Source organism: Bos javanicus, chromosome 8, assembly GCF_032452875.1.
Source record: "Bos javanicus breed banteng chromosome 8, ARS-OSU_banteng_1.0, whole genome shotgun sequence".
NCBI lineage: Eukaryota > Metazoa > Chordata > Mammalia > Artiodactyla > Bovidae > Bos > Bos javanicus.
In genome coordinates, this window is record NC_083875.1 from 106,016,631 (window position 1) to 106,033,433 (window position 16,803).

At 47.0% G+C, this 16,803-nt stretch overlaps 1 protein-coding gene across 1 annotated transcript in view; it reads left to right on the plus strand.

Annotated features, from left to right (window-relative positions):
- The window catches only part of PAPPA (pappalysin 1), a 268,043-nt gene that overhangs the window by 41,207 nt on the left and 210,033 nt on the right, over positions 1–16,803 (plus strand). Inside the window, exon 3 of the mRNA XM_061426652.1 lies at positions 16,652–16,797. Within this exon, the coding sequence (XP_061282636.1) occupies positions 16,652–16,797 (146 nt within the window). The remainder of the gene's footprint in view (positions 1–16,651; positions 16,798–16,803) is intronic.

Here is a 16,803-nt window from a genome sequence, read left to right on the forward strand (position 1 = left end):
GGACGATGGCTCACAGGGAAACGTTTTCTTTGTCTTCTCCACATTATTATTTTTAATGTAACAAGGGCAATCCCCTGGGGCCGTGCTTTGTTTCTTTGGACCCAAGGGGGTGTTGCTGGAATCTTTGGAAAGGGCTAGAATAAGCCTCCAGGCAGTCTACGTGACCCTTCTGCCAGTGCCTGTCATCCTCCTCAGTCTCTTCTCCTGCCCCTTATCTGAGGCCAGTAGATGGTTTGCCTTCCAATGAAACCCTTTATTGGGTTTTTTTTTTTTTTTTACTTCTTTTCTAGAATGATCTCACAGAGCATGCACTTTCTTCTCTTCCATTCCCTGCACGTCTAACACAGTTGCTTGGAATCAGGGACTCTCTGAGCTGAAATGAGTGGTGGAATGGTCCAGCCCCCATGACCATAGAGGGGCAGTGCTGACCCAGGCCTCACAGAGAGAGGGGGGCCAAGCAGAGCACAAGTCCTGGGGTCTCGTTTCTTCCTCCCGAGGCATTTCAGTGCCCTCCATTGCCTTGATGTCTTAGCAGCTGGCTACTTGGAAGCACTCTGTTCAGGAAGGCTGTGTTCTTATTCATCATCCGTATTTTGGTAAGGGACTTTGTTATCCAAGGGACTGTGAGAAATGCCCTAGGGATTGAAGATATGATCCATGTCCTCAAGGTATCTGCATGCTGTGGTTTCATGACATTTTGTTACAGTCATTCAAGAGATGGCAAGAGAGCAGATGATTCGCTTCCAAATGAACCAGACAGATGATAAGACTTACATGAGCTCTGAGAAAAGGCAGATTCATAGCAGTCAGGAGCAATCAGGAAAAGTTTTCTGGTCGAGAAGGTATACAAACAGGTTTCCAGCATTTGTAGGGTCTGGAGTGGAATAAAAGAGCAAGGTAGGAGCAGAGAGATGGAGGTGGGCAGGTGTGGGGAGGGTATAAGAAAGAGGTGGGGTAGATGCTTGAGGCTTCATGCAGGTAGATGCCCTCTCTTGATCATCAGATTACGAACCTCCCACAATCAGACTTAGAAAGAATGAGAGAAGAATTCAGGGGAAACAGATTCGAGCCCTGACTTAGCTATGCAAGTCTCTTAATCTCCTCGGGCCTCCGTTTCCACGTGTGTCCAAAGGGAAAAATAGTAACAATGGTATTTGACTGCCAGGATCACACGATTGCCTCGAGGGTCACACAAAATAACATCCCAGAAAGAGTTCTGGGAAGAGTTAACCAGCACGCAGATGAAAGAAGGCATTGTTGTTTTTTTCTGTAACTTTGTTCATCCTTTTCCAGTAATCATGTAAGAGAAATTGCTTGGAATTTTATAATCAGAATATCGGAGTTTATTTAACGTGACTAACATTCATTAAAGCAATAACAGCAGTCAGGCCTGGTGGAATGGAGAAATGAGGGGTGTTGGAGACTGACCAGCACTTGAGTCTTGGTTCCTTGTCTGCCTTGGCCCATCTTGCAGTAACATGACTTGGGTTCTCAACGGTCACAGTTGGGTGTGGCATGTCAGGAAATTTAAATGGAGCCATGGTGTGTGAAGCACCTGGGCCAGTGCGTGGCACATAGTAGGTGCTGGGAGGCTCCCCTCCCTGCCCCCAGGCGCACGTGGGCTCCTCTTCTACCAGCTTTGTCTTACGGAGACTACAGGCTCATAAAGAAGGTCTGGCTGAAACTTCGGTGCGCGCACTGAGGGCATTTGTTCAGATTACTTCCATTCTTAAAATACTTTTTTTTTTTTGAGGACTGACCACAGAATTGGCTTTTTAAATGAAGACCACATAACTTCTATCAAACTCATTGAGCTCACACACTAGTTTACTTTGAAAACACCCCAGATGTCTGTGTTAGAGGATACATCTCTGCAACACGGAACGATCCCCTCAGTGTTGAGGGGGGTCATAGTGGGTGGGTAGCTGATTCAGTCGAAGCTCCTAGACTTTTCGACCATGTCCAGCCCACGTGTGTGCCTGAGTGTAGATATGCAAACACCCCATTCAGGCCCCCTAATCCACGTGGTCTGCCGTCCTCTGATTCAGTCTGAGATTTCCTCATGCTTTTCTTCCGAACAAAGCCCACCTCGACTCACAGGTTCTGTCTGTGACCCACGAACACTCGTGACTTTGGTCTTTGAGAGCAGACTAGAGGGGTGATAGAGAGCAGGAGAAGGATGGCTCGTGGTCCCTGAAGATGTGGTTAATAAGATGCTCAAGACAGTGCAGAAGAGTGAGGGATCGGGCAGTCCAGAAAATAAAGAAGAACACAAGTTTCAGACACAGAGGGGATGTGAATCAAGCCACTTACTATTTCTGTGACCTTGAACTAGTCTTTTCCATGATCAGAGATTCAGTTTTCTCCTCTGTAAAACCAGGAATGAAAGTAACGTTGGGTGGTTTTAGAGGATGTCACAAAAGTGTACCCGGTCAACCCTTTCAAACAGCACCTGGGACTTAGTGACCGCTCAAAGTAACAGTGGTTGTTTGGAGATTTTCTGTCTCTGGGAAACCTTCTGACCTCTGACATGCACATGCCCAAATTCCTAGCCCCTCTCAGATCCTGAGCCCCTTGCTACAACCTCTGAGCTGGACTGGGAGTTGGATGTGACCTAATCACTCTGTACTACCAAGGGCTCTTGGATTTTTACACCTGCCGATTCCATTTTTTAAAGATTTCCTTTACTCCCAAAGCCTGGCATGTACGAAATGCTAATGTATTTATTTGTGCAAGAGTTAGGCAGCAGGTCACATGGAGTGTATGCATTCCCATCAAAAAACACAGGCCTGTCAGGGTTCCAGGATCCTACCAAGAAATTCACCTGTGAGCATCCTAGGGAGGGGGCTGGGATCCAGGCCGGTGCCCCCGAGGGCCTCAGGACCCACTGGGCAGGGTAGGATGGAGCTGGCCTTCTACCTGCGCCTGGGGATCTGGCCACAGCACACCCACCTGAGCGTTTACAGGTGAAGGTTGGACCCTTTCCTCCAAGACACACCGGGGAGGCCCCACCAGGCGGGGGCTGCTCCCTCTCTCACCCCTTTCCTAGACCTATGTTTCCACTCCCAGGGCCCTGGACAGACAAATGGAGCGCACGGTGCCCTTTCAAGGGCCTCAGTGGGAGGCAGCTGGGTTTTCTCCGCCCTGTGTCTGGCTCAGTCAGCACTCTCATTCTCCTTCCTCCATCCACGGGTGACACTGACCACTCATGACGGCCTCAGCGCTCGGTCAGACACCCTTCCAGGTTAGGAGACGGAGCAGCCGGACTGTGAGGAAGGGCTGAACAGACACCGGTACATTTGGTTTCGTGAAACACGTTTCCCTTGATTGATTTCAGCCCAGCTTGTACCTGCCTGCTTGCAGCTGGCCAGTTTTCCACCTCCTGAGAGGGAACCCCCCACCTCCACTCTCACCTTCTGCAGACACAAAACCACTGTGTGGACAGCAGCGTGTAGCTCACGGGTTTGTCTGTAGCCATTGAAGAGGCTCCTGTTTCTTCATATTTATGGAGGGCTGTTTTCTTTTTCTCCATCCCTCTCTGCTTCTCTTTCTCCCTGTTTCCCAGAGTCTATGTCGTTTTGTGGGTCTGGTGATGATGGACTGAAGGTGAGGGGGTTCGTGTCCTCCGTTTCAAGCTTCTGATGTTTGTTGATTCCGGCCTTTTTGGAGCTCAGACAGCCAGCCACAGCTCTCATACTTGAGCTTGGCATCCTGACCCATGTTGATGGCCACCGAGGGCAGTGGTGACTGTCACTCCACCAAAGCCTGGAGTGTCTCAGAATCTTCCAGAGTCGGGGGAAGGCAGACATGAGGGAGTTTGCCTGTGGATTGGCAGAGCATGTGGAAGGAAGTGACCAGATCCTTCCAAGTAACTTCAAAGCCAGAACAGAATAAGTCACTTCTCTGACTTCAAATTCTGCCTCTGTGAAATGGGAGGACTGGGACAGACGAGCTCGGAGAACTGTTGCATGCTCAGGCATTATTGTCCAGGCTTGTGGGGACTGGGGCTAGAGGGAAAAAAAAAAAAAATGGAAGGGGAGAGGCGCTGACTATTGGAAAGTACAAACCCTTGACGCTCGGGACATTCAGGGAAATGAGAGACAGTCCCTACCTTCAAAGGATCTGCCAGGCCCCATGTTTAATTGAGCAGGACACGTAGAGAGCAGCAATGAAGGAACAATTATACTCTGTGACAACTTGGAAAAAAAAGCCCTCCCACTGTCACCCCGGTCCCAGTAGAAGCCTCAGGAAAGAGCCCCACCTTGGGCAGTCTGCACCTCTGCTCTTCTCTTTTCCCTCAGGCCCCGAACGTGGCATCCTCTTTCCAAAAATCAATTTGAATTTAATTCTTCTTTCGACAGCCTGACATAGAGTGTCATACTTTCCAGCATTATTTCCCCATCTTTGAACCCTGACTTTCACATGACCCTTGGAGAGCTGTCTCTTTTTTAAATCCCTCAAGAGACCCAAGTTTGTGGAAGTTACTAACTAGGCTTGTGCAGGATCATGCAGAGATGGTATGGATCTCTGAGAGATGACACTCATCTACTAGAATGACTGGGTAGCACTTTAGATGTGTCTATGATTTGCCTAAGGTTAGGTGATCTGTCTCTTGTATTGTTGGAAGAGGGGTTTGCTATGACTGATGTGTTCTCTTGGCAAAAAAAATCTCTGTTAACCTTCCCCCTGCTTCATTTTGTACTCCAAAGTCAAACTTGCCTGTTACTCCAGGTACCTCTTGACTTTCTACTTTTGCATTCCACTCCCCTATGATGGAAAGGACATCTTTTTTGGTGGTGTTCTAGAAGGTCTTGTAGGTCTTCATAGAACCATTCAGCTTCAGCTGATACTGGGAAAGATTAAGGGCAGGAGAAGAAGGGGGCAACAGAGGATGAGATGGTTGGATGGCCTCACTGACTCAATCAACAGACATGAGTTTGAGCAGACTCCAGGATATGGTGAAGGACAGGGAAGCCTGGCATGCTGCAGTCCATGGGGTCACAAAGAGTTGGACACGACTGAGTGACTGAACGACGACAACAAGGTGATGTGTGTGGGCCCAGACTAACACCCAGAAGCTGCCATATTGACTCACATTGAAGGTAATGTTGTGAATCTTGCTCAGATCTGCCCAACTATGAATGTGTGGGGTCAATCTTCACATCATTTAAATTTTAAATGGTTAAAAATTAGAGTGAAATGACAGTCTAATGAGATTGCCACCTGTCCTTAGACTTCTATGGCTGCTACAGCTTGCAACATAGAGGCAATTTGTCTTTATTTAACTGAACATCAAGTGTAAGACCAACCACAGGGCTGTCAGCGAGCGGTGTATATCCTTCTCAGCGTGGTCAGTTGTATTATTTATCAATCGTGGTTTTGATCCTCTGAGAAGAAAGTGAGGGGTTGGAGAGAGATAGCTGAGGGCCCTGGAACTGTGCGTTACTGTTGTGAGAGCAGTGATTCGATGTGCAATCACCATATCACCGTCCTCCTACTTTCGAACACACCATCACAGTTCAACTGTTGGTCTTCCTTACAGATCAGGGGATCCTTCCAGTTTCATGGCTTCCCTGAAAATCAGTAAGCTCGGAGTCCCTGGGGCTATCAAAGCAGAGATTGTAGAACCCCAGGAGAAGATGTTAGGAGAGTGATGGTTTGTTCATGTGTGTGTGGGGTGGGGGGGCAGGGGGGCATCTCTACTATGTGTAAGCACTGTGTGAGGTGTTGGGGTTACAAAGAGCATTTCACAAGATAGGTGTGATTCTGCCCTCATGGAATTTCCTGCAGGTAAATAAGTAGCTAGTTGGAGAAGTACTGCTGTGGCGAAGTCCAAGGTGCTGAGGGAAGCAAGGGTGGGTACCTGACTCATCAGGGGTCAGAGTCGCTTCTAGGCTGGGTCTGGAAGGATGGGGCACATTAACCAAGTGAATGGAGCTGAGCTTGCCAGGAACCAGGTGTCGGACACTCTGCTTTCCATTCCACAAGTCTCTAGAAGCCTTTTTCAGAGTGAGAAATGAGAAAAATAGGAGCTGAGTAGTTCTTGATAAAAGGTATTCCTTTTAAATTGGTGTCCTTTATTCTGAGATTATTTTATTCCTTCCTTTAGAGTCCTACATCAGTACCCATTATTTTGTGATATGAGGGACAGCGTGTATGGGAGTCTCACCTTTTAAATACTGTATTTATTTGTCAGAATGAGAGATTGCTACTTTCACGTCAATTTTTAAGACGATCCAGAGATCTGCGAACCTGTCCATTGATCCTCCCTGCCTTTCTGAATCAGCACCCTCCTCTCCTCCTGTCCATATCCTCACGATTCTCAATCCCACCCGTCTCCTGGTTTCACTAGGATCCTATTCTGCAGGCCTGTGATTTTCCTGGGGGTGGACCTTGACCTTCCACGTGTATTGACAGCCCCAGAAAAACAGAACTGGTGGACCTAGAGTTTAGGGCGGCAATGGGGGATGGGAGTGGGCGGCTGATATATAGAATCTGAGAATCATAAAAGAGCAACGCTCCAGCAGACCTCATCAGAACCCAGACCCATCATTTCACCTGCTCTCGCTCCTGACCCCACCAAACATCAAATGACCCTTGAGCATAAATACCTCTCCTTAGACATGCTCACCGGAGAAGGCAATGGCACCCCACTCCAGTACTCTTGCCTGGAAAATCCCATGGACAGAGGAGCCTGGTGGGCTGCAGTCCATGGGGTCGCTGAGGGTCGGACACGACTGAGCGACTTCACTTTCACTTTTCACTTTCATGCATTGGAGAAGGAAATGGCAACCCACTCCAGTGTTCTTGCCTGGAGAATCCCAGGAATGGGGGAGCCTGGTGGGCTGCCATCTATGGGGTCACACAGAGCCAGACACAACTGAAGTGACTTAGCAGCAGCGGCAGCAGCAGACATGCTCACATCCAACCCCGTGTCTGCAAGCCACCGCCGATGCCTTTACTTGCATCCCTCTTCCAGTCCATCTTCCACATTCCTCCAGAAGGCTCTTTGGAAAACATGAACCAGATTGTTTTGTTCTCTTCCATAAAAGTCTGCCAGGGTCTGCTTAAAGCTTGCAGAACATTGCCCATCCTCCACAGCCTGGTGTACAAGGCCCTTCCTGATGTGGCCACTGCTGACCCCTCCAGCTGCCTCTTGTAAAATTACTCCTGTGGTCCCAGATTTGAGACCGAGGACTTGTTGTATCCCCTTCTTCTTATGTGTTTCCAGGCCCCTTTTGCTCTGTCTCCCACACTTGGTCCAAGCTGTACTCTTCCTGTGAAAACCACAATGGTATCTCCCCCCGCCTTCACCTGGGTAAATGCCATCCTTCTGTGCTTCCATCACATTCAGCACTCGCTCTGTCATAACACATATCAGAGGCAAAGGTAAGAGACCAATGGTTAAAGTGTGGGATCCACTAGAGATTGTATTGTGTGACTTACATCCTATGAGTGCAAAGGAGGATCTTGGGAAAGTGGTGTCCCCCCCACTGAACCCTGGTTTCTTCCCCTGCAAGTATGGGAATACTCATACTTAACACATAAGGTTTTTGTAAAGCTTCAAAGAGACAATTTAAAAAAGGACTTAAGCAGTGTCAGTGTGTATAATAGTAAACTCCCCCAAATGGTAGGTTTTATTAGTATTATCACATCGTGTTGTGATCATCCGATAATTTGTCCTGCTTCGTTCATAAAACTGCTAGCTCTTTGATAGAGAAAAGTGTTTCTCATTCATATTTTATGCCCAACTTCTAGCTTAAAGTATAGTATATGATATAATCTCAATAAGCATTGAAGAATGAAAGAGGAAAAAAAATGAATCATATACAAGGAGAAAGGAAGTTAAGAAGTAAAGAATGAAAGCAGGCAGACCGGAAGGGAGGGAGGCTAAAGGATAGATAATGAAAGAATGACTCATTCAGTAAAAGAATTGAAAAAATGATCAATTTTCAATTGATCTTTGATTGCTGCTGTTCCATTTTTCTTAGATTGTATGTCAAGCTTCCATATAAGAGTTATTATCTTTGAAACCAATCATTCAGGATTCTGAGAATTTAAGTCAACTCTTCAAGTGTTTTTTCTTTACCTCTTCTTACACACAAGAGGAACAGATTTAGGCATTTCTGACAATGAAACTGAGGAGGAGAATAAAGTCCAGATCATTAGGCCCCTTGGGGTAAAAGTACAACATCCAGGTTTTAGAACTGGTCACAGTTTGGAGAAAGCTTGTTATTTGGAACAAGGATATGGATGCAATAAACATTCTGAGGTTTATCTTGTTTTAATGACTTGCATTGAGTGGCTTTGATCTTTATATTTGATAATCACTTTCAAATGGTCTGGTGTGTTCTGAAAGTGGAGGAGTGCCTCACGGACTTGAGATCTTCCATGGGAATGACAGGCTGCAATCAGAATTTGGAAATGGGCAATGTTATAGGACTTTTTCTGTGAGTTGTAGAAATGGGGCAGCTGCCTATGAGGAAGATAAACACATTGGTCCAGTGGTGGAACCAGGGCACACTGATGGAAAGGAGACACGATAAACATTGGGATCCAAGACCAGTTTCCTCTAGTTCCATAGTGATGGTGGTGGTGTAATTCCTAAGTTGTGTCTAGTTCTTGAGATCGATCCCATGGACTATAGCCTGCCAGACTCCTCTGTTCATGGGATTTCCCAGGCAAGAATACTGGAGTGGGTTCCTTCTCCAGGGGATCTTCCTGACCAAGGGATTGAACCCGTGGCTCCTGCCTTGTAGGCAGTCTCCTGCATGGCAGGCAGATGCTTTAACACTGATCTAGCAAGGAAGCCCCTAGCTCCATGAGCTAGTTAAATAAAACTGCGCATCTTAGGGCCTTTTCATGAGTTGAGCAGTCTTTTAGGGACTTTCTTGTGTATTACCACTTTGGATTTTTATATTCCCATTTCTAGGTTGAATATTAAAATCCCCATTTTACAGATAGGGAAATTGAGGTTCAGAGAGATTGAGTCCCTTCTCCAAGGTCACAGGGTCACTTGCTAGAAGACGGAGGATTTGAACCCTATTCTATCTCTGTCTTAAAATATGGCTTTTTTTTTTTTTCCAAAAGAAAAAATAAGGCCAGGGATGACAGTAGTTAGGTAGGTCTTGGTGTATAATGCCAGAAGAAAATAGTGAGTACAAAAAGCAAATAGTGAATACGTATGTGTGACTTTGACATACATACGCTCCGCTGTCATATCATTGTGTGAAGAATAGACTTAAGTCCAGAACATTTCCATCTAGAAATCCATTGGAGAACATTTAATCATGTAGTTAACAGAGTTTACTGTGTGAGACTGTTCTCTACATGGGCTACAGGAGGATAAGGATCTAAGGTATTCTATTTAAACGTTGTTGTCGTTCAGTCGCTAAGTTGTGTCCGATTCTTTGCGACCCCATGGACTACAGGATGCCAGTCTTCCCTGGCCTTCACTAGCTCCCAGAGTTTGCTCAAGTTTGTGTCCATTGAGTGGGTAAACATTATGCTGTCATAGTTAAACAAATTTCACTTTTAAAAACAGAAGAGTTTTTCTGTAGCACTCTACTGTGCTTCCCCTTACTTTGAAAGAGCCTCTAGCTTGGAAATAGCCCATTCTCAGCCAGGAGCAGCTCAGACAAAGCCTCTTCAAATAGCCAGTATTTACAGGTGGACAGCACCATTCCCATAACCTGCCTGTGCCCATCAAGGGTCCAGGGAGCGGGACTTTGGCTTGGCAATCCTCAAAGAGCTCAGCCATCACTTCTGCTGTGGGGAGTCCATTTGCTTTGAGTGGTAATAGAGACACAGTCTTGACCTGAGCTCATTGTACCTTGTCTCTCACCGTCTTGAAAATAGGGAAGCTAGTGCCTTACGGTCTAGAGTTAGAAAAACTTGATGCTTTCATGACTCCATTGGAGAGACTGTTGTTGTTGTTGTTCTGCATTTTGAACGCAGTTCCCTTTTGCTTCTCATTCAATAAAACAGGCCCTGACAGCCCTCTCATTGAGATTATTACCGAGTTGTACCATCTCAGGCCAGTGCATTTAGGAAATATGTTGTTGGCACTCACGAGCGAGTGAGATGCATAAAGAAAATATTCTAATGACAGTTGAGTTGAGAGAGCTTTGATCTCCCTCCAGGACTGCTCTCATGGCTTTGAAATGTAGTTCTGGCAGAAGGGTAAAAGCCATGAGAACGCCTTGGCCAGGCCCCGTTCTGAAACTGACATTCCAGGGGACTCACAGCCCTCACAGGAGGAGCCAGGTACAAGGCTGCACAGGGAGAAAAGAGACACCAAGACACCTCTCTTGACAGGCAGTCGGGAGAAGATCTGAGTGAGAAGGGACTTTCCAACTGAGCCCAGCATTTCCCAAGCTCGGTTGGTTGTGCTGTTATTTGATTTTTGGCAAGGGCAGCCGTGGGGCGGGAGAAAAAGGATTATGGTCAAATGTGTTTGGGAATACTTCGTACGCTCTGTCTTACTCCCATTTTGTATATTAAAGGCTCTGAAAATTCTTGCAATTAAAAAAATATATGTATTGAACCTTGTTTAACAGAGCATGTCCTAAAACCGTCTGACTTGGAAATTCTTTTTTCCTTTAAATATGCCGCTGCTTCTTGTGGATTTAGCCTTCCATAGACCTCGATTTGGAAAATGCTGGTAGTTCACAAGCTCACTGAATAGATGGGGACTCAGAGCTGCAACCTAGACAGCTGCGCATAGTGGGAATGGGCCAGAAATCCAGGCAGTCAGGTTCTGCACAGGGGTGTGCAGCTGAAACGGAGGGTGGATGCTACAATCCTCCCCACGCTTAACTCTCCACACTGTGCCCCCTTGCAAGGAACTATGCCCCTCCTGCCTCAAAGGGAGAGGTGACTTCGTTTGTTGGTACCAAAGTGCTGTCATACATAGGCTAGTGACTAGAGGCCTTCCACTCCTTACTTGATACCTTGGGCAAGTCACTTCACTTCACTTCCCTGACCCCTGGACTTCCTCATCCTGTTTTGAAGTTACATAGTTTACGAGTGTATGTGAATATGTGTATGCTCAGGCACTTAGTCTTGTCTGACTCTTTGCGACCCCATCGACTGCAGCCCACCAGGCTCCTCTGTTCATGGAATTCTCCAGGCAAGAATACTGGAGCGAGTAGCCATTTCCTCCTCCAGGAGACCTTCTCGACCCAGGGATGGAACCTGCGTCTTTTGCATTTCTTGTGTTGGCAGGCAGATTCTTTACCACTGCACCATCTGGGAAGCTTACAAGAGAGGTGCTCAAAAGTTGCCAACCAGAGAGAGCTCGTATCTTGAAGGAAAGGTGTAGGCGATAAAGAGAGGATAAAGACACGGCTTATAAGTTTGAAGCTTATTGCAGACTGATGGAAAGTACAGCGACGATAATCGAGCAGGATAATAGAAACTAGAATCAAAATTAGGAGCCTCTGAGGAGGGTGAAATCATTTTCAGCTAGAGGTTGATACTGTTGATTTTGGTGTTGCTAATAATTGTCCTTGTAATTAATATAGTAATAATGCAATACAAATAGCCTCGGCTAATCAATGAGTGCCTTCGAATGAGCCAGGCACTGTGGGAGAACACTTCCTTCTGCCTCTAGTCCTGCTGACAGCCCTGATGGGTGGACATCACTGCCCCACCTCACAGGGGAGAGTGGTCAGGAGCAGACACGTGGCATGCACTGCATGTAAACTGAGCCTAGCAGGGAGGGAAAGAATTTAAAGGCTGAGATTCAGGGAGCTTGTAAGGCAGAGAAGAGAGACTGACGGACGTGCTTCAGGAGCGGGCATCACTGGGCAAGCCCAGAGGTTCTTGGGATGAGGAAATTGTAAGAACACAGGTGGAAGGTTGTAGGGGGAAGAAGAAGAGTGGGTGGTAGGCAGGAGACACTGCAGGCTGAGACCAGAGAGTGGCCTGGAGGTGGTTTTCCCACTAGGAGGAGATAAGAGAAATAATAGGAGACCAGAAAATGCAGGGTGGTGGGGGGAGGTCTGTGCCAGAATGGTGCTTAGCTGGCTCGGTCCAGCCCTCTGGTAGCCCCATGAGCTAGCTGAGACTCAGAGAAGCGAAGCAACTTTCCTGTGGATCCGGATCTACTGTCCAGCCAAGTAGAACCTGCACATAAATTAATAAACACACAGTTTGGGATTTAGATGAATTGCGGGGAGGTAATTGCTTTTTTTAAAGAAATTTGGCCAATTTAGAGCGTCCACAGGGGACCAACCTCCCCATGGTAACAAAACGGAGAGCAAGTGGCCCTCAGCAAACCCTTTTCCTCTTCTTAGCATCCATCTCCGTCAACTCTGAATGGTCCTTCTCAGTGTGACCTCCTGTGCTCTCTCTTCCATCCATCTGCAAAGGGAATAAGCAAACCTTTTCTTTCTTTCTTTTTTAGCAAACCTTTTCTTAAAAATTAACTGTTTTTGGTAATGCATGGTCTTTGTTGCTATGTGTGGGCTTTCTCTAGTTGTGGCAAATGGGGGCTACCCTTGGTTGGCGGCGGGGCGGGGGGAGCCTTCTCATAACGATGGCTTCTCTAGCTGCAGGGCCCAGGCTCCAGGTGTGTGGGCTTCAGCAGTCGCGGCTCGCGGGCCCTGGAGTGCAGGCTCAGTGGTTGTGGCACCTGGGCCTAGTTGCCCCGAGGCATATGGAATCTTCCCGGACCAGGGATCAAACCCGTGTCCCCGGCTCTGACAGGTGCAGTCTTACCCACTGTGCCACCAGGGAAGTCCAGCAGAGCTTAAAGAGATGGAGGAGGAAGTTAAATACATGGACTCCTGTCCCCAAGATTTTCCCCTGATACTTTTGGGAAACACCCAGCTTGGCTTTGAACTGGCGGGAGGACCTGAGCTAGCAGAACAAAATCTTTTAGCCACAGAACTATTCTCCTTTGCGTGGGTCCCCCAAAAAATAACTGGAGAGGAAAGGGGCCATCTCTTTAGGGAAACAGGAGCTTCTCAAAGTGTGAAAAACAAAAACCAAAAAACAAAACAAAATATATATATATATATATATATATATATATACAAGCAAGGGAGTCTATTTATTTAATATCCCACATATCTTCCTTGAGCCAGGATGAATGTCACCCACCGAAAAGATTGGTTTCTGCAATTACATCAGAATAAACAACCAATTAAAACATCTCCCTGCCCCTGCCCCGCCCCCTCTTCCTCTCCTGAAGCTTTCTCAGCCTGGAGCCATGGGACAAAGAGGTGACTTTCTCTAATAATATGTGTGTTCTCTGCACCAGAGAGTGGTAGGTGGAAATGGGCAAATCAATTAGAAAATAATAAATTGCGTGGGCAGGGCCGACCCAGGGAAGCCTCGGCGTCTTGGTGTTTTCACTCCGCTCCCACTTGGTGTTTCCTTTCCCTGTGGTCCTGAGAGGGCTCGGGATTGAGGGTGAAGTGGAAGGAAGAGTTGAACATGTCGAGATTTGGACTTGGTCTTGTCAGTATTTATATGATCTCTGAACCCCTGTTCCTTCATCTGTAGGACCAGGATGAATACTGGAAATGGCTAAACATTTACCCAGGGTTTCTGCGTGCCAGGGGTTATTCTAAGCCCTTTACACTTCCTTTATTAATGTCCCAAATCCTCAGACCAACTCGACGAGGTGGATACTGTTCACATCTTTATCTTCTGTATAAAGAGACGGGGACACAGGACGTTAAGTAAATAACCCAGGGGGACCCAAACATCCAGGGGAAGAGCTGGATTCAAACCCAGGACTTTGGCTTGAGAACAGGTCATCTTCCATGCTCTGCCCCGTGGCTTCAGATTGTGCACAGAGGTGAGACAGTAGGTATAGCTAGGACGGGCTGGCATGCAGCAAGAATTTACGATGTGTTGTCCTTAACCTTCCTCATTTCTACTCGGATCACAGAGAAGACTCGTTCAAACTCCTCACAAGGCTTCTCGGCTCAGAAGCTGAGGGGAGCAGAGGTATAGCAGTGAGATTTTGGGTCAATATCTCAGCTTCTGTCCTCGGAATTACTGGTCAGCTCAGCCTAGACACAGGTGTGACCTCTCCAGGCCTTGCTTGCATCTCCAACACATGTGCAACTTTTTTCTTTTTTTTTTTTTGGTAATTGAAAAGCTGGAAAAATTATGGTCCCATGACTAATCATGGGCTCTTGATCACACGTGGAGCCGGGAGGGCACTGTAGGTTTCAGACGTATTCTCTTCCCCCAGAGTGGAGGCACAGGTTCGTGACCCACAGAAGTGCCCCATGAAGCACTGGGCATCTGTTCCTAACCCCAGTGTATTGATAAGGAAGCTGAAGCCTTATAGGAAGAAAGCTGCAGCTGAGACTGGGGCCTCAACGTTTTAGATTTTCTCTTTCCCAATGTAATTCCCCTCCATCCAGATCTCCTGAGTGCTTGCCAACGGTCAAGCCCTGTGCTGGGAACTGGGTGATAAACAGAGATGAATTAGGCACATTCCCAGCCTCCAGGGAGCCACAGACAGTGGTAGATACAGACCAGTGGAGTATGTGGAGTGGTGTGAGTGTGCGTGCTCATACGAGGTGGAGGGGTACAGAGACGGTAGAAGAGAGAGAGGTGAGGTGGCAATCGGGGAAGGCTTCCTGGAGGAGTGATGCCGGCACAGACGTTGGATTCGTTCATCAGAGGAGCTGAGTCCTTGAGAGGAGCAGCGTGAGTAAAGGCACTGAGGATAATGCATCATGGGGGCACGGGGGAGGCAGATGTTGCCGACAGCACACTGTGGGAAATTCAGGCGTGGGAGCAGAGTAATATGGGGCTCAAGGGGAAGACAGGGTCCCACAGGCCCTGCTGGGGCCCTCTGACTTTACTGCTTCACATGTGGGGAGCTTCTTCTGTGACCCCAGGAAGAAAAGAGAAAGGTGGCATCATTAGTGTTTTGCTGGCCAGGCTCTGTGCCAGCCCCACCGCCTCCCCCACCCTGGAGAGGCAGCACGGTGGAAAAGGGATTCCAGCTAGCTGTGTGACCCAAGCAATGTCTGAAGTTACGGGAGCCTCTTTTTCTTCATCTGGAAAATGGGGATAACCATACCACCTTCCTCAGTGTAATGAAGACTAAAGGTGATTATCCATTGAGTGAGGGACCACAGAGAAGGACCCAGCACACATTAATGATCATTGTTGGTCTCTCAGTCGTCCCCAGCTCTTTGTGACCCATGGACTATAGCCCGCCAGGCTCCTCTGTCCATGAGATTCTCCAGGCAGGAATATTGAAATGGGGTGCCATTCCCTTCTCCAGATGATCTTCCCAACCCACCGATTGAACCTGGGTCTCCCAAATTGCAGGCAGACTCTTTACCATCTGAACCACTAAAGATCATTATTCACAGGTTTTATCTCACCTACTACACCAGGCTGACTGCTTGCTTATTTATATATGTTTTTGTTCATTGATTCATTTCTAACTTCACTCCAAAAATGCTTATTAGCTGTTCCCAAGTATCCCAAGAGAGAATATGCACGCATATGTGCTCACTGGCTTCAGTTGTGTCCAACTCTTTGCGACCCCATGGACCGCAGCCCGTCAGGCTCTAGTATTCTCCAGGCAAGGATACTGGAGTCGGTAGTCATCCCATTCTCCAGGGTATCTTCCTGACCCAGGGATCAAACCTGCATCTCTTGCATTGCAGGCGGGTTCTTTACCACTAGCACCACCTGAAAGACGCATGACGGGGGGTAAGATAACTCCCTCTGTGATCCATTGACTCTGTGACTGGTCCAAAAACTTTATAACTCCTATTGTGAAGAGAGAGTCGTACTCCACAAGGGAAGTGTTCTTATTTATTGAGCACCTGGCATATGCCAGTCTCTTTCCAAAGACCATTTCTTTCTCTGTCTGACATGTTTGTTCGGTGTGTTAAAGACCTAATGATGATTGTGTGTGGAATTAATCCACTTTCCAAAGACATCAGTATATAGTCTAGGTTTTTGCAATGATGGCTGCCTCCAATGTGATATATACCTTGGCCTGTTTTATGGACAAAGTAATAAAGGCTTACAGAATGCAGAATCATCTATGGGAGGTAGAAAGTGCCCCAGTGAAAAGAACATATGTTTCCAAGCCAGAGAGACTTGACCTTGAAACCCAGTTCTGCAACTCTGGGCAACCCGTATAATCACTTTGGACCACACTCCCTTGCAAGATGGGAAGAGAGATGCAAAGCAGGCCTCCTAGTGTAGCTTATGTTTGCCTAATAAATGGTCCAAGGTCCATAGTGAATGAAGTAGAGAAGAAGGCAGGATTAGAATATGTGTTATCTCTACCATGGTCTCTTCTCGCTCTATGTCCATATGATGTCATCAGTCAATATAGCAGAGTGCCTAGGGACAGTTGTTGCCTTTAGATTGACTGAGGTTCTAAACTGAACGCTGCTATTGTTTATAAGCTGAGAAACCTTCAAGTTTCTCAAACTCACGAGGACTTTTTTTTTTTTTTTGGTCTGTACAATGTGATCACCTCACTTACTGTATAATATTATTGGGGGAAGTCAATGAGGTCATGTTTATAAAGTGCTTAGCCAGGTGCCTGGCACACGGTGTGACTCAGTTAATCTGGGAGTACCTGTTATTTGAATAGTACCTTTTTTTTTGGATGATGATGACAGCCAAGGTTCTTTTTGTCTTACAGAGCATACTTGGATGTTAATGAGATGAAGAACATTCTTAGACTGGATGGATCGACACACCTCAATATCTTCTTTGCAAACTCCTCAGAGGAGGAATTGGCAGGAGTAGCAACTTGGCCGTGGGACAAGGAGGCCCTGATGCACTTAGGTGAGA